Source organism: Erigeron canadensis, chromosome 6 (genome assembly GCF_010389155.1).
Source record: "Erigeron canadensis isolate Cc75 chromosome 6, C_canadensis_v1, whole genome shotgun sequence".
NCBI classification, from domain to species: Eukaryota; Viridiplantae; Streptophyta; class Magnoliopsida; order Asterales; family Asteraceae; genus Erigeron; species Erigeron canadensis.
The window spans coordinates 3,286,591-3,311,339 of NC_057766.1; the positions used below are offsets into that span (position 1 = coordinate 3,286,591).

A 24,749-nucleotide genomic window follows, 5' to 3' on the forward strand; every position below is an offset into this window, starting at 1 on the left:
TAGTGAAAGGTGACAAAAAATGAGCCTCGCTCCCAAAAAAGATAGGCTTTTCTTTAGGCGAGACACCATCATATAGTGGAACGCGTCCCTATATGAGGTTATGTCACTGCAAATAGTCTAATAACTATGATTAATTTTCCGTTATATGCTTCTTTTTCATTTCATGGATAAGTGTATGTTTGTTTCTAAGACTTATTTCCAAAACTATACTTTTGAGTAAAATAAAGGAGGGTTGACAATTTTCAATTTTTTTTCCTTTCTTTCCAAATCTGGTTTGTATATTAATAAATTAGAGCCAAATATCTATGTAAAAACCTTGTTAAAAATATACTAAAAAATTTATGAGTTAGTCTAGAATTTTAACATATAGAAATAACTCATGAAATTTTTTTTCTATCATGTCCAGTATTTGATATTAACTGTTAAAATTAGCCATTTGAATGCAAACCCATATCTTCATTTTTCATTATAAATCTTTTCTTTGTTATTAGTTTAAGCCTTTAACCTTTTATTATTTTTAATTTGTTTGATATAAAATAAAAGGTAAGTTATATTTTTTTTTCCCCTAAACTTGGCATATTTATACTATTAATCACTAAACTCAAAAAACTATAAAGTACCGAACTTGTCACTTTTTCACTTTTGGTCATCGCGTCAACTTCGTTAGCTTTTTTCCGTTAACTTGCACATTCGTTAGTATTTTTTTTTCCACTTTTCATCCTTCCCAGTGAGTCTATTATTAAAATTGATAGTCAGCCCAACTTTAGGTTTTTATCTATTGTTTTGACCGATTAGCGAAAATACATATATTCATTTATTGTGTTTTAAACCAGTTTTTTTTAGTTTATTATTTACTACTCTATTGGTTATAAAGTAGTTTGATAAGTGTTGTTATTCATTTCATGTTGTTTTTAAGAAAATTATTATGAAGATGATTTCCAAGTTTGGCTTGTTCGTGATTTATCTTTTAAGAAAAAATTTAAATATTGCTCTTAATGATAATATTTTTAAGCTTGATTAGATGAAATAATTATTTTTTTCATGACGGTGAAATAATTATTAGTTGAAAGTTTTATTTATAAAGTTACATTTTTTTAGTGATTGTGTTTAAATTTTTGAGTCTTCTAATTTCTACTTTAACCGTAAATATTTTTGTTTGTGTTATATAAAGAATTAATTGCATAAAACGTCTCTGGTTTTACATAAATTCGTGGTTTACACTTCTCTAAGATTTTTTTAGTGGTTTTCGTCCCTATTTCAAGTTTTATTAGTAGCTTACTTCCTTTTGAGGAAAGATGTTAATTCTCCTTGTTAAATGGCATCACGTGCCCCACATGTAAGGGTTTTTTCGTCTTTTCCTTCCTCACATGGACGTTTTATGCAACTTAGTGTGCAAATTACAGGGACGTTTTACGCAAATAACTTCTTTATTTTATTTTATTTTTCACTTTTATACTATTTCTAAAAGAATTATTATTTGTAATTGTAACTAACTATGACTAAATATCTCGTAAATGTCTATATCAAATAATGAACTTTCATATCTGAGTTATTGAGTGTATCTGGATATATGTGACAGCCATATAAGCTGTCTATTGTAAGGTTATGATTAGTTAGGTACATTCAATATCGAGATTTGAAAGTTTATTATATGACATAGACATTTTACGAAACTTTTAACATAAATAACCTTTGTTAGTACATTCAAAACAAGATCTATACCCGGTCGTTGACCAGGTTAGAAACAATATATATATATATATATATATATAACTTTCCTTATTTTGAGAACCATTTTTTGGTAAGAACCATGAGATATCTCAAATTATATTATATATATATATATATATGGCTACCACTACAAAGAGAAAAAAATAAACAATGTTTTGATCTAAACCATTGAAAATAAACCAAGAAATTAATCTCCACCATTAAAATTAAAAGTCAACTTTAATAGTTAATTATGGAAATAAGGCATTCATCATAATTAAAAAACCAATTAGTCATTAAGAAATAAATTGTGGATAATTATGGTGCATCAAGTTGGCGTTAAAAAAAATGCATCCATATTAAATTTATGTTATCTAAAATTATGTTGCTTATTAGCTATGAAATAAAAAGAGTTCATATAAAATCCAATTAAAACATATGGAAAATTTGATTCTATTTAAATAAATAAATACTAATTTAATACTAACTACAACAAATATGTCATTTGTCGACATTTATCTTTAAAAAACGTGAAAAAATTTGTTCACTTTTCCACACTTAAAAAGGTATATAAAGAACTCACATTTATAAATATGAAAAAAATTTAAAAATTTTAGTTTTTTCACACTTATTATTATATGTTCACATTTAGAAATGTAAAAAGTCAATTTGTAACATTAAATTTCTTTACGCGAGAGGAGCGGTAAATTTCTTTACGCGAAAGGAGCGTGAAAAAATTAGGTGTTACAAATTAATTTTCACACTTCTAAGTGTAAAAATCAATGACGAATGTTCACACTTCTAAGTGTTAACATTTTATTAATACATTTATAAGTTTGTAGAAATTATGATTTTTGAAAATTATTCACACTTTTAAATATAAACTTTTTCTACACAATTTAAATTGTGAATAAATTAACATATTTCTTCACACTTCTAATGAAGTGTGAAGAAATATGTGTGGACAAATAACCCATCTTGTTATAATGTCTAGTTAATATATATACGTTGAAGTGAAATTTGGTGTGCAATATATTTATGGAATTTTCTGATGGCTATCTATCTATATATGAATAAAAATATCATGATAACAACTTTTTAAAGAATAATAATTAAATTAAATATAAATCTATGATTATAAAATGATAAAAAAAAAATATAACCATTTAAAATAATGGAGATATTTTTTTTTAAAGCAAATAATATAAGTATGGAATAACACATTATTTATGGCGCAAAGTTAGTTGTGAACCAACCACTAAAATTTTTGAGACAAAAATCTAAATTTATACTTGACCAGGGTTAACCTAATTAATTACAATGAGTTTGTTTTTTTTGGGTCATGTGGGTTGACAGATCAAATAGGTTTGTTTTAGGTCAAATGAGTTGGTTTTTTGTTCAAGTGGGTTGATGGGTTGGTAGGTCAATTAAGTTGTTTTTGGGTAAAGTGCGTTGGCGGGGTTGTAGGTTAAATGAGTTGGATTTGGGTCATATAGGTCGACGTTAATTAATAACTAAATTAAATTTAAATGTTCAGGTTTACAGGTCGACTTAAAAAAGTAAGATCCCAACTTGGACCCAATCCAAGAAAATTAGGTTGGCGGGTTAAAAATCTATGACGATTTCAGGACGAATTTCTGGTTCGGTCGAGTTTCAATGTGTGATACATATATTAGTTTCTTCTGTTACCCGAGCACTAATTGTACATTGGGATCGTGAAATGCGTAAAATGGTGAATATTTGTCAAAAGACTTAAATTAGATTTAAAAATGATGCTTATAAACTTTTACTCAGGAAAAACGGGTGAGGGTGATGATGGTTGACTTCACCAACTGTCAACTTTAAAATTTCTATGCATGGGAAAATAACTTTATTTAAAATAGTAACTAAAACAAATATAAGTATAATTATAAAATAATTAATTGGGGTTGGCGGATTGATAATATCTAACACAAACCCGACCTGATATCAATATTGAGTTTGAAATCTCAATCTAAATATGTCAATCCGTAAAGGCGTAAACCCAAACCCAACTACCAACCTAAAAAAATTGGGTTAACGGGTTAAATGGATAGGTGAATTGATTTCAAGTCACATGACTTGATGGATCGATAGTGGCGGGTTGACTTCAGGTCATATGGGTTGTTGGGTTGACCCTGTCACCGACCAGGTATAGATCTATAGTATTCTTAATGAAATTTATTTACAATATACATTTTTTTACTTTAATCCTTAAAATAAATATATTACCTCATTTTACATCAATTACTTTTACATTAGTAACCACACGTTACCGTCACCACCACCCATCGCTACCACCACCGCTGCATTGTAAGAGTACACCACTCATATAATACATATAATCTATCGGTTAGCATGAAACTCAAATGTTCGCCATACATATCACACATTAAGGTTGTTTGCAATATTCTAAAGTGCTCGACTCACTCTAAACTGTTGAACTTCAAAATATTTTCAATCCGTTGATAATTTGTACGTGTCGTTCTATATAAAAATATAAAACATAAGAATTTGCTAATTGTACGTAGGTAAGTAACTTATTTGTATATAGTATACATGATTCAAAAAATGTAGATTAAATAGTATTTAAATGGTTACCATATATAAAATAACTAAGATTGTTTTGATTATAAATTTCAATAGTTTAGATCAATAGTTAAAATTATTTTTTTTTTCTCTTAGTTGTAGTAGCCATTAATATATATAATTAAAATATTTGAAAAACAAAAACAAAGTTGAGATCTTGGGAGGTGTTATTACATATGATTAAGGAAAAGTTATTACATGTGAACATAACTAATATTAACTAAATATTTATGTTATTAAAAATGGTTGTATCATATACATAACAATATAACATACGACTTTCTTGATTGGATAAAAATGACTCTGACCTATTTTTTATTAGCCAGCAACGATTGTATCATTTGCATAACATCAAAATCAAACAAGAACTACTAGAATTGACAATTGGCATATCCAAAAGAAACATAATATATATTGAACGACGGCAAAGCCAACAAAAGATAAATATCGAATTAACCCCGCCAAAACAAAACAAAAACAAAAAAAAACAAAAACATCCCCAAAAACGACCTTTGGGGTTTTTTCTTTTAGTTCCAACAATCTTCTCTGTCAACACAAGTTTGCCTTTCCACTTCTAAATACTAAACTTGCAACAAGGCACACATCAGTAAAAGATGGTTATGTTATTTGAAAGGAAAAGCTGGTGCACTCCAATTATATGAAGAATGATAGTACTTGACCAACTACGAGCCCAGCTGTCAGATTTTCTTTGTTTATGATCACACTCCTTACCGCACCGTATATCAGCATGAACAAAAGGATTTGGAATTCTGAACAGGATTTAAAAATTCATCTCATCTGCTCTTCCTGTTAACATAATCACAGTTTATTTATTTATTCTTTATTTTGGTGATAATGCATATATGCCATATCTAGCAGTAAAAATAACCCTGTAAATGTACCAGAGATATGTTACATGTTTGCACATCAGTGAGATGGAGATCAATGATCCGATGCTGATGATGAAGCTTCTGACAACAATGATACTGATGGACGAGAGAAGCCATCAATAACTCTCATAGGCTTCCAAGCTGCCTCTTCCCTAGGCTGGCGCAAGCCTACAAAATGATGAGATGGACTCCGTATTTTATAAATGTAACATGACCAGGGATAGTGATCAGGTGCAACCCAAATCTGTTGTTCTTCAGATGTGGTTTCCTCGGCAATTGATTCCGCTATGCAGTAGGCAAGGTAGAGTTCTGGCTCCGTAAAACTGGGTATAGCAACACAACCAGCAGAAACATAACCTTTTGGAGGACGCGGTCTCCAAATTGAAACGGGAGTAGTGTAATCATCAACACAGTTTCTCCAAACCAAATCATAGCCCAACGGAAGTGCAAACAATCTATCCGTGTTCTGATATACTGCAGCTGAAATTGGAGGATGGATTCCGCTATGAGCTATATCACCAACTGAGACATACCCGTCTGGGCAAATTGGGCGCCAGATGCTGCATATCACGTGATCTTCTACAACTTTCTTTTTTAAGAATGTGTGGCGCCCTCTCAATTCCTGTTCACTGGTCCATACCTTTGTAAAGTTGATGATGTGTTTGAAAAAGCTTCCCGTGTCAGAAATAGACCCGGGAGACAAGGAGTCTTCCAATCTTAAAAGGGATTTGCTATGGCTACCAGAGCCTGTCCAGTCGGTTTCATTCCAAGCGATAGACTTGTGATTCTGGCTTGTAAGGCTAGCTTGATAGGCTTTCCACATCTTACGCACCGCCAAGCATATCCTAACAGCTTGGGGATCTCTTCCTTCAGATTCTTCTTCCGTACTACACTTGATGACTCGAACAAAGCTCTCTGCTCTTTTGAACTTTGTGAGATGAAGGATTAAATGAGAAGGTTTTGGAGAGCCAGCTTTTGCCTGCTCCAGTGCCATGAGATCTTCCCATGGCACGTCCCATATGATCTTACATGGTCTTTTATCCCCCTTCTCGGGAGATAGGCACAGGAGCAACATCACTCGTTTGCTAGTTACCACAACGATTCTGTGATAAGGAACGATGAAATGACCTTCGTATATATCAGACCATGCATATTTTGAAGGCTCCTTGAATATATCGGAGAATCCAAAACCACGATTGACTTCAGCAAGGTAAAGTATCCTCTGCCCTAAAGCTTTAGTAAAATACATTTAAACAATATTTAACATTTGGTTCTTCAAACTGTTCTTGCTAATTATTAAGGCAACATCAATCTAACAAAAGTTCAGGAATGTCACATTTGAAAAACTCCATAATATGTAAAGATAGAATTAGACGCTTACATGTTTAACAGATCATCACTCACATAAATAAAGAACAATGGAATACCTGGATTTTCACTGGTGGAGTTGAAGTGAAACACATCAACCTTTCTAGTAAATAACGACTTTCCTGGAGTTTGCACCTGTGAGTGAAGTATGGATTCTAAATTGAATATAACCTCAGTCATGGTAGGACGATGCTTTGGATGATATTCTAAGCATCTTTCGGCAATTTTAGCAAACCCCTTCAAACATTTTGGGGAAATTTCATTCCTTATATCAGAATCAACAATATTCTTTAAGTTACCTTCTTTGATCGACTCTTTTGCCCATGCAGCTAAACCAAATTCAAGGCTCCTATCCACCGGTCCCTTCTGACACAGTACTTCAAATAATATCACCCCAAAAGCATACACATCAGACTTCCTAGTCAGTTTTCCGGTGGCGAAATAGTTTGGATCAAGATACCCAAAAGTGCCTTTTACACAAGTGTTGACATAAGTGCGTGGTTGATTCGTTGGGCCTATTTTGGACAACCCAAAATCAGAAATTTTAGCGGCCCAACTTTCGTGTAACAAAATATTTGAGCTCTTGACATCTCGGTGTATAACACCAAACTCAATTCCAGTACCCGTGTGAAGGTAGTCTAATCCACGCGCAGCGCCTATGCAAATTTTTAGCCGGTCAATCCAAGAAAGACGGGTGCGGAGTTTATGGAGATGAGCTTCAAGTGTTCCATTCGACATATACTCATATACAAGGATCATTTCTCTTTCATGGTTACAATAACCAATCAGAGACACTAGATGAGAGTGGCGCAACTTGGAAAGAATCTCGACTTCAGCCCAGAACTCTGTTCCTCCTTGATCTGACATCAAATCTAGCCGTTTAATAGCAGCGGCAACATGACTAGCGCCAACGATAACCTCACCTTTGTACACTTTTCCAAAGCCCCCTTCACCAATCACGAAAGATTCATTAAAATTTTCTGTTGCTAAAAGAATTTCTTCCATTTTGAATATACGGCATGGTTGTGACCATTGAGCTGTGGAAGTGGAAGGTTTAGACTCATTGCCATCGCTAATTTCAAAAGACATGATTGAGGTGTGAAAATAGTTAACAGGATGAACATTATTATTATCATTACTAATTTATATATAAGAGGAATAATGATGATAAGATACTAACCGTGTGTGTTCCTGGAAAAGAGATGGACCCCTGCATGATGACTTTTCATGTCAACTTTTAAAGTGCCAGTCTTCTTTTTGGAAAACAAGATATAAACACCACGCTTTTTAAAAAGATATTCCGTTTTGATTAGACTTATTGATTTAGAAATTTATTCAATAGATGAATTGACATACAAATCAAATCCACCCCTCCACCACCCTGCTGCTGTCACCAATATATAATAACCGTTGCTGCGCATCCATTTAAGCCAATTTTGATAATAAAAAAACTAAAAACAAATCGGCCCTGCTGTTATAGAAATATAAGATAGCAAAGACTAACATGAGAGCATAATGGTATACTAAAATTCCTGGTGTCCGGAAGCAAAAAGTGATTGCATAATAGTAATCAAGTGCAGTAACCGAAAAACATGAAGGGTGATGTCTATACTAAGTCACTAACAAAAAAAACAACCCCAAAAACGACCTTTGGGTATTTTGGAGTTCCAATAATCTTCACTGTCAACAAAAGTTTGCCTTTCCACTTCTAATGCATTATTAAACTTACAACGATGCATACAACAGCAAAATATGGTTATGATTTTTTGAAGGAAAATGCACCTATGAACTCAAATTAAACGAAGAATGATAGTATTAGACCAACAATAGATATCAGATGGCATATATAGTGTCCTGCTATACCAGGTTGGCGCTCCCCTCATAAAATATCAGATCCTACTCATTGTGTCTTGTTTTGCTAAAACAGAGTTGTGGGACTTTCATTAAAACTGAAAAAACTAAAAGAACTTTAGGAAAATCAAACAATGGACAAGACAAAAATGCAATTGACTTTCAAGGATTCTGCCTGAAGATTTTCATAAATAAGGTCCATCATTAGTAATTCACAAGTCATGTATATCACAACCATATAGTGAATATACCTTTCTAATGACTTGAACTGATTCATGATGACTTGAAGCCTATAGCTGCAATTGGATCTTTACAAATTGCTCATCCAACTGATCCAACAGAAGTAAAGTTTCCGTGTAGGAACAACAAACGGACACATAATGATTCCCGAGTTTCTTGATGTTTCTTTTGCGTGTTTCATATATTTAAAGTGATCTATATAATGATACCCCATATTCATATATCGTTGTTGCCATAATAGGTTGGTCATTCTTCCTAAATCCTAGAACCTTAGTATATAACGATGCATATGGTATGTTGATGGTGAATAGCTTTGTGAACGATTTTGAAACACCATCCTCCACCATCATCCATACACCACAAACTCGTTTCTTGGCGTCATCATAGTATTCAAGTAGAGCAAGAGACTCCCTTATCTTAGAGATGGAAAAATCATCAGAAGACCGGTGTGCTACACTATGAGGGAGGTTTATTTCCGTAAAGTCTTCACTCACCATATCAAATGCAACAACTAGATTAATACTCGTATCATCAGCTTTCCAATAAATACACCGATCATTTGTAGCTACTGGAGACAAGTCTGCAAAAAAAACAATTGACTTACGAGGCAGCTTACCACATGGAACTCTCCAAACCCGTGAGCTTAACGTAAACACCATAAATGGTTTAGAATGTGCCACCATACTGACCATTACAATCATAGGGTCAAAATTATCAGGACGAACCCCAAAACCAAATACAATTAAACCTATCGGATATAAAAAAAAGGGCACATCAACAGCAATGGATTTTCCAAGTGACGGATTCCAAATCACAGCTGTTGGCTTAATAGAATTATCCTCTCGAGAAAAACCGAATAAGCATAACAATCCTTGAGACGTACCAACAAATTCTAGGTCCGTAAGTAGTTGAAATGACACGGGAACATTACTTACAGTTTGTCGGGAGAGAGTTTCATCGTCCAGCGAGGGCTGTCGATTATTGATTTCCAAGCTTTCGAAACCGATCTGAATACGGCCAGCGATTTAACAGGAAGCCTTTTCATGATCTCTACTTGCATCTCAAAAGGAACTTTATAACCCATCCTTCTTTTTCTGATTTTGATTTAGCGTGTATTACCAGTTTTTAGGGTTTTGGTTTCCATTGGGATTTCTGAAGTACGGATAATTTAAATTAATATTTAAAAACTACGCTGTTGGTGTTTGGCTAGTTTCAATATATACATATGTGTATATATATATGCTTGTCTGTGTGTGTGCATCGATCGTTTTCCGGCAACATGAATACCGGCGGCGGTAGAAAGCAAAGAAAGAAGTAAAGAAGACAAGGGTGTTAAAAGTTTCCTTTTCTACCCTATAGTTTATGGGATAATATATTAACATGTGTTATTATCAATATATTAACTATCCCCATAGTTTATTATAGACAAGTACAACTAACTTTATCTTAACAAATTCTAGAGTACTCACGTTAGGGATTTTTATGGACTGATCAGCAAAAGATTTTAATATTTTTTTTATTATTTATATTATATAAAATCTAGATCAGAAAATGACAATTTTATTATTTTTTCATTACTTATAAGTAAATTACCTTACAAACCTTTTTTCATAGTCAAATATAAATATCATTGGTCATCTTGGTTTTAAAAATGAAGATTTGGTCAAATTAGGGTTTTGGGTTAGATTTAAGTTGGATTTGTAATTAAAAAGTTAATTTAATTTTGTTTTTATACCTTTAATATATAGGCCTAAAGTATTTTAAATTCTAAAAAAAAAATAAAAACAAAATCAAAATAATTTGTATTCAACTTATAGTTTCATTTATATTACAAAACAACCCTACAGTTTCATTGTTCATTTTCATTGTTATTAATAAAATAAATGACTAATCCTCTTAACAAATATCTTAAAAATTCTCTGAACATTTTAAGAAGTTGACATGTAGTATCTACTAATTCTCTTTTCTAATCTTGCGTTCTAATTTTTTCACATGTCATCATCCAATAATTAGGAGAATTTTTAAGCTATTTTGTTAGGAGGCTTAATCATTTCTCTTATTATTATTATTAATATTATTGGAGTTTAACAATACATATCTATTACAAATACTTAAAAATTTTACAACTTTTTATTTATACATTTTGTAAAAATATAATAGGTTAAACGTGCCCAAAAAAGGAGCGTCATTTTTCCAAAAGGGAGAGGTTTCTCCTATGTAAGAGTATCTCACTCTGAATAGTCTAATAACTATAAGGGCGCGTTTGGTTCGCTGAATGTTTTTAGAAGGAATAAAATCTTTTAAAGGAATTGGAATCTGAAGGAATGGAATTTGACGGAATGTTTTTGATTTTTTGAAGATTCAAGTGAGGGACGGAATGAGATTCCTTCCCCCATCCCCAAGGAATGGAGATTCCATTAAATGAGGGAATGTTAATATTCCAATGGAATGTGATTCCTCCATCTTTAACCAACCAAATACACTAAGGAATGGAATTCAATTCCAATTCCATCAGATTCCATCAAATTCTGTGAACCAAACGCGACCTAAGTAACTAGCTAATTAACTCGGGTTCAACTCGGGCATATTAATAAAAGTTTTATAAAAACGTATCTTCGTTACTAAAGTTGCGGCAGTTTAACTATACTCATAACTTCGAAATATAGTATACCTTAAATTTAGCTTATTAACCCGCATAATGTGTGGAGAATTTAATAATCTATTATGACAAAAGTATTTAGATGAATTGAACTTAAAAAATCATGTATAAATTATTAAAGTTTTTTTAAAAAATTAAAAATATTCTTCTAAAAAATAACATTTAAAATAACATCATAAAATAGAAAAAATAAAAATGCAACAAATTTTAAAAATAGAAAGTGTTTATAACATCATATATATTAAAAACAAAACCTTTAAGAATGAATTTGAAGGTGTCAAGTAAACTATTTATATTGATGTCATAACAATCTTCTTTTATTTAATATAGAGACTAGCTAATTAACCCGGATTCAATCCGGGTATATTAATAAAAGTGTTATAAAAACCTATTTTCGTTACTTAAGTTGCGACAGTCTAATGGTACTCATAACCTCAAAATAATAGTCTCTATAATTGGTTTACTAACCCGCATAGTATACGGATAATTTATAAATATATTATGAGAAAATTATTTAGATGATGAAGATTAAAAGACCATGTATAAATTATTAGAGTTTTGGAAAGAAAATAAAAACATTTTGTTTAAAAAAATAACATCATAAAATAACAAAAATAAAAATGAAATAAAATTTAAGAAGGAAAATATTTGTGACATCATAAATAAGTTAAATAAAAAATAACTAAGCTTTAAGAAAATTTTTGAAAGTAACAAATAAGCAAGTTTTTTAAATGATGATGTCACAACAATGTTCTTTTATTTAGCATAAAGATTTCTCATTATATACTTCTTTTTCATTTCATGGATAAGTGTAGGTCTGTTTCTAGACTAATTTTCAAAACTATGTTTTTGAGTAAAATAAAAAACAGTTAACAATTTTCCGATATATTTTCTTTCCTCCCAAATCTGTTTTTTTATTTTAATAAATTAAAAGGTAAATGGATGGAACCCTCTGGTCCATGTAACATTTTAATACTCAAAATGCACACCACATATTTATTTAAAAACCTTGTTAAAAATATACTAAAAATTTTTATGAGTTGGTCTAGAATTTTAACTTCTCTATCTCTATATGTAATAGAACAAGATTGTTTTTTATAAGTATTTTTAAAAAGTTTCTAATGTGGCAAATCCATATTTCACCTTAAAATGTCTTTTATTTAATTATGATGTCATATATAAATAAAATATTGCAATAACCCTTACATGTTTAATAAAAATTTTGATCATTTATTTAAAGAATAAAACTTCTCTCTTATATATAATATTACAATCAAAATATCTTTTTTTATTTAGTTGATTTATTAACTATATAATTATTGTGTTAGTTGAATTATTAAATTTATATCAAGTTATAATGTTTTAAAAACAAACATTACATAATTTTTTAAATATATTTTATAATTTTAAAATTTTAATTAAAATGTTCGGGTTGAACCTGGGTTGATTAACTAATATACAATAGATGAAAATTCTTTAATCATGCATAATGCTTGGTATTAACCGTTAAAATGAGCCATCCAAATGTAAACCCCTATCTTCATTTTTCGTTATAAAACGCTTCTTTGTTATTACATACTCAAGTTTAAGGGTAAATTATATTTTTGGTATCTGAATTTGGCATGTCTATACTTTTAATCACTCAACTAATAAAAACTACAAATAATATAGGAAACTTGCCACTTTTTTCACTTTTGGTTACCGCGTCAACTTTGTTAGCTTTTGTTTGTTAACTTGCCCATATTCGTTACTTTTCGTCCTTCCTAGTGATTCTTTTATTAAAATTGATAATCGGCCAACTTCAAGTCTTTAGATATTGTTTTAGTCCATTAGTGATATACAACTCATTTATTGTGTTTTAAAATAGTTTTTTTTTTACTGTTTACTATACTATTGGTTATAAAGTAGTTTGAATTTATTATTGTTTTATTTTTGAAGGACGAAATTCCATTAATAAAAAAAACAGACAACTAGCAAGTTGCTAGGAGCCAAATATACATACATATACAATTACAACACTAATCTAGAATTACCAATGCCACATATTCTAGACCCTTCCTAAAACATTAACTAGCAAGGACTATAAAAAAGTTGAAAAAACTCGAGTCAAGACACAAGAGATCCCCCACCAACGGAGGCCATGCCACCAGTTTTACTCTATGGTGTTTTTGGTGTACCCCCAACCATGTCCCGGCGAACGAACCTACAATAGTTGGCAAAACAGGCTACCATGATAGATACGCATCAGAAATACAAAGTATAGTACCTCTAACGATATAATGTTCCTTGCTACAATTCTTGAGGATGGACAAATTTGTAGCACTTTAGAGTAATAAGGCCCATTGCTAAACTCTCCGACATAGCCAAATAACATCTAACGCCTAGCTAACTTATCCATTGACTTTGCTTCCCTTCATGACATAAAAAAGCGGTTTCGTAAGCCATTCAATCCAACTTAGATTCACATTTTTACCTCCATTCTTAAACCATATGTAAGAGAAATTGATAATCGAATCAACCAAAACCATTTGAGTAGTTTGGATTTATTTGATGAGTGTTGTTGTTTATTATTCTGAAGATGATTTTTAGTTTTGGTTTGTTCGTGATATTACTAAAAGAAAAGTTTACATATGTGCTCTTAATGATAATATTTTTAAGTTTGATTAAGTGAATAATTATTTTTTTCATGGCATTGAAATAATTGTTAGTTCAAAGTTTTATTTATAAAGTTAGATTTTTTTAGTGATTGCAGTCAAATTTTGAATATTCTTATGTCTACTTTAACCGTAAATATTTTTGTTTATTTGATATAAATTTATATAGCTTTTCTTAATTCATTTTCTTTACTATAGATAAACAAAAATAAAAATTGACTATTGTAAGAGTTATTAGGAGTCTTGTGTTTAGGATTTTTACCTTTGAATAATCGATAACGCCTTATGGTTTAATCGTAACTTTTTTGTGTGATATAAATTTACTATAAAATATATAAATGGATTTAGTTTTTAAATGTAACTTTCATTGATATAAGTTACACCTCAACTATTATACAATACAAACGAAAAGTTTTACGGTCAAAGTTAAAAGTGATATACTAAGAAAAAATCAAAATAAAACATTTAAAAGACGAATGAAGTAATTATATAGAAAAATTTAGATAAATTACACTTTTCGTCCCATACCATAACCAGTGTGGAGGTAGTCCCATCCAAGTTGCATTTTATAATAATGATCTTTGATGATACGTCGACTAACACTTACGGTTTAGAGAGTATGTAATATGATATCATTATATAAATAAAGGGAGTTATGTGGGTCCCATGCCGCCTAGCATGGGGGAGTGTGAGAAATATTAAGATATTTGGGTGGCGATTCTATGTTGGTAACTCGTATTATGTATACGGTTTTACGCAATCCAATCCTATGACGATAGTCCATGTGTTTTATCTGATGAAGTCTTTTTCTTTCTTGTTTCATTTTTTCCTCCTTCCATTCTCGTTTTCACTTATTTATAATGAATATCCAAAATCCTTTGGATAGATTTTATTCCTCTTGAATAGATTTTATCGTTTTGGAAAAATTTATTTCTTTTGGATAGATTTTATTTTTTGAATAGATTATATTCCTTTGAGAAGATTTTATTTCTTTTAGATAGATTTTATACCGATTTTTTTCCTTTGGAAAGATTTTATTCGTTTTCAAAGATTTTATCCTGATTTTATTTTTTGGAAAGATTTTATTCCTTTTATAATCACCGTATACATACTAGCTTATCGTATATATACTATTAAGCCCCCTAATTCATGTGATAAAAATAAATATTTTTGACATATGAATTATTATTAAAAAATATATATTATGCGACTCGTGAAAAGTAATGTCTATACTTCTTTATAAAATAAACTGTTTCTCTCCTCATTAACTTTAAGAACCTGAAATGACATATTTACCCTCCATCTTAATACATCTTTATTTTTATTTTGTAAACTATGACTAAAATGTCATTTAAAAAAAAAATTCAAAATCTATTTTTACTTCATGCGAAAACACATAACAAAAATCCTAATTCAAAATTCGTCCCCCTCCTCTTTTCATATCCCAGGCAACAATTCATCACATCTTCAACCGCAATGAAATTACTTGTACGTTAATAACCACACATACAGCCGCTGCATTGCGCGGGTATCAATCTAGTATAGACATGTATATACGCAATAAATATTTGATACTAGTTTCTTACTCCGGGCGTTGCCCCGGAATACTTAACAATATGTAAAATTTGTAATGCGTATAACATGGTTGATACATATAGGGATTTAAACGATAAAAGTATATTACAAAAGTATATCATAAATATAAAAAAGTACAACTCAGTACAACTCGAAATAAAAGAAAAATGGTGCAAAATTTTATATAAAATGTATAAATCAACTTAAAATATACATCAAATAACTTTACATTAATAACCTACACCACTCTTCGTTGCTATCGCCACACCACCACCATTACCAATAACCTACGTCCTACACCACTCGACGTCACTGCCATCATCACACCACCGCCGCATCATCTAAAAATACATCTAGTATTACCCGAAAGTCTGGTAGTAAGAGTTAGAAAACCTGAAGTTTACTATAAGGGGTAGAAAGTAAAAACAAAAAATAGTGGCAAAAGTTAGAATATGTAAGAGTTTGATGATAAAAGTTAGATACCCTAAAAGTTTATTATAGGGGTTGAAAGTAAAAAAAAAAATATTAGTTTTGGTATCCAAAATTGAAAAGCCTTAAAGCTTGATGATAAAAGTTAAAACTTCTAAAAGTTTAAGCTTAAATATGTGCCAAAAGTAAGAAACTAATAAGTTATGTGATAAAATTAAGAATAGAAAAATAGTTACTGTAGTTAAGCATGTCTATATATATACACTCTACATTTAAACTACCTCAACACACCTTATCCCTAAAATTCAGAGATTATCCTTAACAAAAAAAACCCCACAATTACTTAAACCGCTATTGTTATAAAATCCCCATTAACTCTAAAATTATTGCTGAAAGTATTGCTACGGATAAGAAAAAATTTATAACTCACGAAATTACGAACCAATTATGTCCTTTGTATATTCATATTAAATTTTAATCTTTGACTATTTATTTTTTTAATTGTCTTGGTTTCCTCCCTACAATTGTAAGTGGTTATTTTTCATGGTTAGTGTTTGCACTTCATTATTTTTTGCACCTAATCCACGACTTATTTTTAGAATGATATATACGGTTAGATCCTGCATTGACGCATCTCATGAAAGTAAACTGAACGTTATAAACCGTTACGGTGTCTAAAGCGTTTTAGGCCGTCGCCGCTGCAACGCTCGGGCACCACTCTAGTATATATATATATATAAATCTATTTTTATTAATTCCTACTTACTAAGATATATCTTGATAATGTTATAGCAAATATACAGATATATAGGTTATCAGATGTGTTAAGTAGTAATTAAATTGTATACCGCTAAAAAATGAATAAGAATGTAATATAATTCTTGTCTTTCAAATTTTATGGATAATTGAAGAAAAATAAAATAGTTATCCATTAATTTTTATTAAAATACCACGTTGCCATGTAGGCTTGATGAGTAAGTGTCTATAATATATTTTCTATATGACATCTGTACGTTGACAGCTTCCAGAGCTAATGACTAGTTGTAATAATTGGCTTGCTACTCTTGCGTCTATATATATATATACCTATACCTATTATATTTTACCCTGATAATTTGTCCCAACTTTTGCTTATATTATGACAACCCATCAGGTAGTTTTTATACTATAATATCATCAACCATGCATATGCATTATGTACGTCCATATGCTTTTTCATATATGTTGTGTTTTGTAATATATGGATGGATGTATACTAAATGTCACTTGACCTTTTAAAGAGTGTATATGTAATTTAATTTGACCGTATATATATGTTTATTATTTCTTTTATATTACTGTTTTTCTTTTTGAAATACAAAATTTGTATATATGTTTTTGCAGGATGATGGAAACTTGCAACAAATGGGTTTTGATCTATGTTGCACGGGAACTTGTACGGGAACAAGAAACGGGTACGGGAACGGGAAACGACAAAACTCAAAAAATAAAGAAACGGGTACGGCACGGGTACGAAAATAAATACATAAAAAAATAAATATATATTATAGATAATGTATCACAAACCCCAAAATATATTTATTCGTTGATGTAAACTTCAAAATTTATACATATTTCAAAGATAATTATAAATCTTTCAAAATTCATACATATATTCTTAATAACTTAAATTAATAAAAAAAGAAATTTGAACCTATATTCTAATCGGCAAGCATCAAAGTTAAAAGGACAAAATCTTCAAGTTTCTTAAAGTTAAAGGGTATATATGGAAAATTAAAATAATTAGTAATCAATCATTCATCTTGTGTCCCTGAATGTCTCTACAAGTCGCCGACATCAGACTTTCGCCATTAAAACCGAATCGAAGATTTCTTTTTCATATATTTGGTTTCCATCATTAACATATAATAACTTTGATGCCTAGATAAACTTGTTATAACCTCATTTGACGCCTAAGTGAACCTAGTATATAATAGCTTGGACTGCCAGAAACTTAAAAAAACTTCCGCAAAACTAGAAACGGTACAAGAAACTCCAGTTGACTTATTGAAGCGGTCAAGGAACGCCCCTAAACTTTTGAAAACGGCCTGGAAACGTTTCCCAGCCGTCCCCGACGAGTTTCTGGTACGGGGTACGGTGGCTTCTGGGCGTTTTTGTGCATCAGAGGTTTTGATCCTATGAGACCGGACTATGCGAATGGAAATCCTGTGTACCCACATGATGTACCCGATAACTTTGTTAATGGCTCGGCACCTTTTGTTGAGGTTAAGCAAGAGCCTCATGATAGCAATTTCTATCCTAGTCAATCCCACCCCAATGGCAAGCCGGAGAACCGGTACTATGAATTTGCCCAAGTCAACTACGACCTACAAGAGCGTAATGAAGAGCATATGCAAGTGAGGCTTTCTCTGGAGCGTCAAGTGAATGAACTCAAAGGTTTTCTTGTTTCCCGTGTGAGGGATAATGAACGCGTGTGTGAGAGGGAGAAATCAACCAGTTGGAAACCGATAGAGAGGAACTTGTTAGGCAAATGTACAATATGGATGGGAAATCATCTATATGTTCGTCAACTTGTTGGTGGGTACCATAACTAAGTAGTTTGTGTTAGTTTTTTTGGTCTTCTTCCGTGTCTAATCGTCCAATTTTCCCGCGGGACCTTCAACTCAATATTTTATTTCATTCCGTTCTAGTTAATGCATCATGGCCGTTACGTGGCTTACATAAGTCACCCCTTGAAGGTCCCACGTAAAAGGGAAAATTGGACGGTTAGACACGAAAGAAGACAAAAAAAGGGTAACAATAGAAACTACTTAGTTATGGTGCCCGCCAACAAGTTGGTGAAGATAGATGATTTCCTCATCCATATTGTACATTTTCCTCACAAGTTTCTTCCTATCGGTTACCAGCCAGTTGATTTTTCCCTCACACATGTTCACATCCCTCACACGGGAAACAAGAAAACCTTTGAGTTCATTCACTTAACGCTCAAGAGAAAGCCTCACTTGCATAAGCTCTTCATTACGTTCCTATAGGCCGTAGTTGACTTGGCCAATTCATCTAAACCAAGTCATATAACTTTGAAATAAATGACAACTTACATCACAACTCGCTTGATTAGATAAAAATGCTTCTGGCTTTTTTGATCAGCCAACAAGGATTGCGTCATCTACAAAACCTGGATAGCATTGAAGAAGGTTCGGATGTGAAGGAGAAGACAGTGGAAGATCAGGGGAAGCGATGATTAATAAAATAGTTTTGAGACTATACCCTAACAATTGTAGTATTAACCCTTCCCTAACAAATATAATTTGTATATAAACAAAACTATATGTTAGATAAGCCAGGATGATTGCAACCAGAATAATATAATTTGTGATTTCCTTCTAAGATGAAAAGAAAAATTCTAGAAACTTTATACAACTTTTGTTGTATCACCAAACATGAAGCTAATTCCCTTAAAACTAATGAGTAGTTGCTACAGAACCAAAATATATGACTATAAATGAGTTGACAAACAATATGTAATGACAGTTGCCAGCCAATTTTCATGATACAAAACTAAAAACCAAACAGCCCTTACAACCGCAATTAGGTACTGCAGTAACTAAACAATAGGAAGCATGCATGATGTCTACACGAACAACAACAAAAACCCCAAAAAACACTTTTTGGGTTTTTTAGAGTTACAATAATCTTCAATGTCAACACAAGTTTGTCTTTCTACTTCTAAACTCTAAATGAATGATTGCACTAAACTTGCAACAAGGCATACAATAGCAAAATATGGCCACGTTTTTTGAAAGCAATAACTAATCCTATTTTAATTAGGAGTAGCTGCTACAATACCAAATACAAGACTTGTACAAACTTTCACATAATGATCTCGAGAATATTTTTAATAGATGAATTGACATACATATCAAATCCACCCCCTCCCTGCTGTTGTGACCAATATATAATAACAGTTGCCATACATCTATCCAAACCAATTTTGATAATGGAAAACTAAAAACAAATCGGCCCCTACAACTGTTGTAATGGAAATATAAGATAGAAAACAATAACAAGAGAGTGTAAAAGTTATTGAGCAACGTCAGTGACCAAAAAATAACTAAATAAGAAGAGTTATGTGAGTAAATGTGACTATGTCTACACCGAGTAACTAACGGAAAAAAAACCCCCAAAACAACCTTTTCACTTCTAATTGCATTATTGCACTGAACTTACAACAAGGCATAGAACAGCAAAATAAGGTTATGTTTCCTGAAACACAAAAACAGAGTTACTGGATTTTCATTCAAATTGACTGAAAAAACTAAAAAGTTCTACAAGGAAAATAGAACAACGGACATGACCAAAATGTACCTGACTAAATTTCAAGGATTGTGCCTGAAATTTTTCACAAATGAGGTTCATATTATGCAACATGAGATATTAGATGGCATATGTGTAGTGAATAAACTAACACTGAAAACAGAGTTACCCGCTTTTATTCAAATAAACTGAAAAATTAAAAAGTTCTACTAGGAAAGATATAGAACAGCAGACATGACGAATGTACTTGACTTTTGAGGATTGTGCCTGAAATTTTCATAAATAAGGTTCAAATTCTGATTTAATGTAATCACATATTGATTCCACATCTATATCAGAATCATATGATATCTTTACAAATTCCTCATCCAACTGATCGAGCAAAAGTAAAGTTTCTGTATAAGAACTCAGATGGAATGAATCACATTCACCATTGATCCCGAGATTCTTGATGGTTCCTGTGCGTGGTTCATAAACTTCTAGTGATGCGGATATATCATTAGTCGTTGTTTCTATAAAAGGTTGGTCATTATTCCTATATCCTAGTACCGTAGGTTTTAATGATGTATGTGGTATGTTGATGGTGAATAGCTTTGTGAACGATTTTGAAACACCATCCTCTGCCATCATCCATACACCATAAACTGGTTTCTTGGCGTCATCGCAGTATTCAAGTAGAGCAAGAGACCCCCTTATCTTAGAGATGGAAAAAGCTCCAAAAGGTAGGTCTGCTACACAATGAGGGAGGTTTATTTCTGTAAAGTCTTCACTCACCATATCAAACGCAACAACTAGATGTTCCCTATCATGAACTTCCCAATAAATACACCGATCATCTGTAGCTACTAGAGGCGAGTATGAAGAATGGATTGAGTTAGGAGGCAGATTACCACATGGAACCCTCCAAACCCGTGAGCTTAAGGTAAACACAAAAGCAGGGTATGGATGTTCAACAGCATTCATCAACACAATCATAGGGTCACAACGAACCCCAAAACCTAACCAAATTGCATGGCAAGGCAGATCAATAGCAATAGATTTTCCAAGTGACGGATTCCAAACCACAGCTCTTTCCTTCATACAACCAACCTCTTGAAAATAACCGGAAAAACATAACAACCCTTTAGATGTACCAATAAGTGATAGATTCTCAATTTGTTCTAACGGCGCAGGAACATTAGTAAGAGTGTGTTGGGAGAGACTTTCATTGTCCATAATGGATACATATTTTGATTCAAAGATGTTGACTTCATTCCATATAAGAAGCCGATGATGCTGGTGAAAGTTGGTGTAATAGGCAATAAAGAGAGGGCGGTCGATTACTGATTTCCAAGCTTTCGAAACCGATCTGAATACTGCCAGCGATTTAGCAGGAAGCCTTTTCATGATTTCTACTTGCATCTCAATAAGGAATGTTGCCCGGCATCTTTTTTCTGATTTTAATTTGGTGTGTATTACTAGTTTTTAGGGTTTTGATTTCCATTGGGATTTTAGGGATTGAAATTGAAAGTTACAGATTATCGATTTTAACGGAGTATCTTTTAAAGAAGCAAGCTTTCGGTTGTTCGGGCCGTGTAGGTATGCGTTACATGTGTTTTAGGTTTATATAAAGATTATAAAATTTAATTGATTATATTTTTAGTTTTTTGTTTCCTTTTCTTGTTTAATTGATTGGAAAATTCGCCACCTCATTGTGAGATTTGTAAACAAGAAAACGTACAAAGACCTTAAAAAACTTTATTCCACCATCTATATGCCGCTTGATATAAAACCAAAGATATAAACCATCGTAAATAAACAACTACCAATACAGATGCTTGAAAAACTATATTGAAAAGTCTATACTTTTCAGTTGTCCCACATCAAATTCACCGTTAGCTAAAAACGTAACTCCAATCAAGTTCAATGGAAAAACCTCAGAATTTATTTACTCAAACGCGAATTCATAGTAAAAATTCAATTCAATCAAACAAAAAGACATCTATATTACGAGACCCTAACACGTACACTGGTGACTTGAGTCGAAACAAATGGCCGTTACATTGACCCTAACAGTCATGAAAACCCAGGTCAGTTGGTTGTCCATTCATCCAAGCGGAGGTTAGTGGAGATTACATCAAATCAAGCCATTTGGGATTGCTTAGAAGTTTCTGCCCTATCTCACAAAAAAGTGTAGGGGAGATTTTACTTTATTTTTCCTGCTAACAAAAGAAAACTTTGTGCTCAAAAGAATTACTTCATCATTAAATAGCGAAACACTCTGAAAGCTTTAAGTACTGCTAATTTCATGGACTACAAAGAGAAGTAACCTCATCTAAACCAAGTCATCATATATATAACTTAGAATATGATAAAGATAATATTAGTTTGTGATTTCCTTCTTGGAAGCAAAAAGTGACTGCACTACGACAATCAGGTAACCGAAAAATAAAAAGGGTGACATCTAAAAGCTCCATATGCACTCAAATTAAACGAAGAATGGTAGTTCGTAACCAACATGAGATATTAGATGGCATATGTAGTGATAAACACTAAAAACAGAGTTATGGAATTCTCATTCAAATTAACTGAAAAAACTAAAAAGTTCTAATGGGAAAATAGAACAACAGACATGAAAAAGTACCTGACTTTCAAGGATTGTGCCTGAATTTTTCACAAATGAGGTTCATCATTTGCAACTCTAAAATCATATATTGATCTAACAGATATAAATCAGAATCATATATCAAAATCATATGATATCTTTACAAACTGGTCATCTAACTGATCCAGCAAAAGTAAAGATTCTGTGTAAGAACTCAGATAGAATGAACCAAGTTCACCATTAATCCAAAGATTCGTGATGGTTCTTGTGCGTGGTTCATAAACTTCTATTGATGATGATATCCCATATTCATCTATCGGTGTTTCCATAATAGGTTGGTCATTCTTTCTAAATCCTATTACCTTAGTCCTTAATGATGTATCTGGTGTGTTGATGGTGAATAGCTTTGTGAACGATTTTGAAACACCATCCTCCACCATCATCCATACACCACAAACTTGTTTATCGGCGTCAACAGAGTACTCAAGTAGAGCAAGAGACTCTTTTATCTTAGAGATGGAAAAATCTTCATCAGAAGACCGGTGTGCTACACTATGAGGGAGGTTTATTTCAGTAAAGTCTTCACTCACCATATCAAACGCAACAACTAGATTAATATTCCGCTCATAAGCTTTCCAATAAATACACCGATCATCTGTAGCTACTGGAGACGAGATTGTAGAATAGATTGACTTAGGAGACAGACTACCACGTGGAACCCTCCAAACCCGTGAGCTTAAGGTAAACACCATAGCGGAGTAAGGCTGTTGACAACAATTGATCATTACGATCATAGGGTCAAAACTATCAGGACGAACCCCAAAACCTAAAACAGATGCATGACAAGGCACATCAATAGCAATGGATTTTCCAAGTGACGGATTCCAAATCACAGCATTTTCCTTATCACAACCACCCTCTACGGAAATACCAGATAAACATAACAACCCTTGAGACGTACCAATAAGTAACAGTTTCTTAACTTGTTTAAACAACACAGGAACATCTCTTACAGGTTGTTGGCAGAGAGTATCATTGTCCTTAATGGAAACAAATTTTGTTTCAAAAGTGTCAAGTTCATAACCGATAAGAAGCCGATGTTGCTGGCGCTTGTTGGTGTAATTGGCAATAAAGAGAGGGCTATCGATCGTTGATTTCCATAGCTTTGATACCGACCTTGATATGGCGAGTGATTTAACAGGAAGCTTTTTTATGATTTCTACTTGCAATTCAAAAGGAATGTTGTCTGACATCCTTTTTCTGATTTTGATTTGGAAGGTTGAGATTCCGACGTAATTTTCACTTTGAAATTAATTTTAGGATTGAAGAAAGATGATATATTAAAAAGACAGTGGAAGAACAGAGATGATCGAGAAAATAGATTTGAAAGGGTTGGAAATTAAGTTTTGACTTTTGATTTGATCAAGCTTGTGAGTTTTGACTTTTGATTTGATCAACCTTGTTATTAAGGAAGTGAATCAAGTGATTTTCAATTTTATAACCCTCTCTTTCTAATAACTTCCATAACAAAGTCATATAATAATAAGACTGTAACTTTAAAACTTTTTATTTTGTTTGCTAACCAATCCACTAACTAGATTAATACCCGGTCGGTGACCGAGTTATAAATAATCTTATACTTGCATCACGTATTGCGAAAAATATAAGTCTTAACAAAGATGAAGTTTAGTATAAAATCGAAGATAATGTTAAGATAAACGTTTAATACTCGTATATATATATATATATATCTCCTTAATAAAGCAAGGTTCTTAAGCCTAATGCTTTCTAAAAAATCTGTCAGGTGGCAGCATGGCCCTTTCATTAGCATAATTCCCGTAACGTCAAATAGGCAAAGAGAAAGTTAA

The 24,749-nt window shown here is 32.0% G+C and overlaps 3 protein-coding genes across 5 annotated transcripts; all 3 read right to left on the reverse strand.

The window, feature by feature from the left end:
- Positions 1 to 4,668: 4,668 nt before the first annotated feature.
- Positions 4,669 to 8,758, reverse strand: LOC122605220. Of its 3 annotated transcripts, XM_043778126.1 has the most exons (5): positions 8,678 to 8,758; positions 7,756 to 7,785; positions 6,635 to 7,647; positions 5,220 to 6,440; positions 4,669 to 5,124 (listed from the first exon to the last, which is right to left on the reverse strand). In XM_043778126.1, the coding sequence occupies exons 1-4, from the start codon at positions 8,701 to 8,703 to the stop codon at positions 5,260 to 5,262; spliced, it is 2,250 nt and encodes a 749-aa protein (XP_043634061.1). In that variant the 5' UTR covers positions 8,704 to 8,758; the 3' UTR covers positions 4,669 to 5,124; positions 5,220 to 5,259. The 3 variants fall into 3 exon arrangements, with proteins under 3 accessions (XP_043634061.1, XP_043634062.1, XP_043634063.1); XM_043778127.1 differs by having other exon boundaries at positions 4,669 to 6,440; XM_043778128.1 differs by lacking the exon at positions 8,678 to 8,758 and having other exon boundaries at positions 4,669 to 6,440; positions 6,635 to 7,522; positions 7,756 to 7,804.
- Positions 8,759 to 20,573: 11,815 nt separating this feature from the next.
- LOC122604118 (putative F-box protein At1g47790) lies at positions 20,574 to 21,683 on the reverse strand. The gene has a single exon (XM_043777019.1). It carries the CDS (start codon positions 21,681 to 21,683, stop codon positions 20,574 to 20,576), a length of 1,110 nt encoding a protein of 369 aa, XP_043632954.1.
- A 1,332-nt stretch (positions 21,684 to 23,015) lies between these two features.
- LOC122604119 (F-box protein At5g18160-like) lies at positions 23,016 to 24,134 on the reverse strand. The gene has a single exon (XM_043777020.1). The coding sequence runs from the start codon at positions 24,132 to 24,134 to the stop codon at positions 23,016 to 23,018; it is 1,119 nt and encodes a 372-aa protein (XP_043632955.1).
- Positions 24,135 to 24,749: the final 615 nt, after the last annotated feature.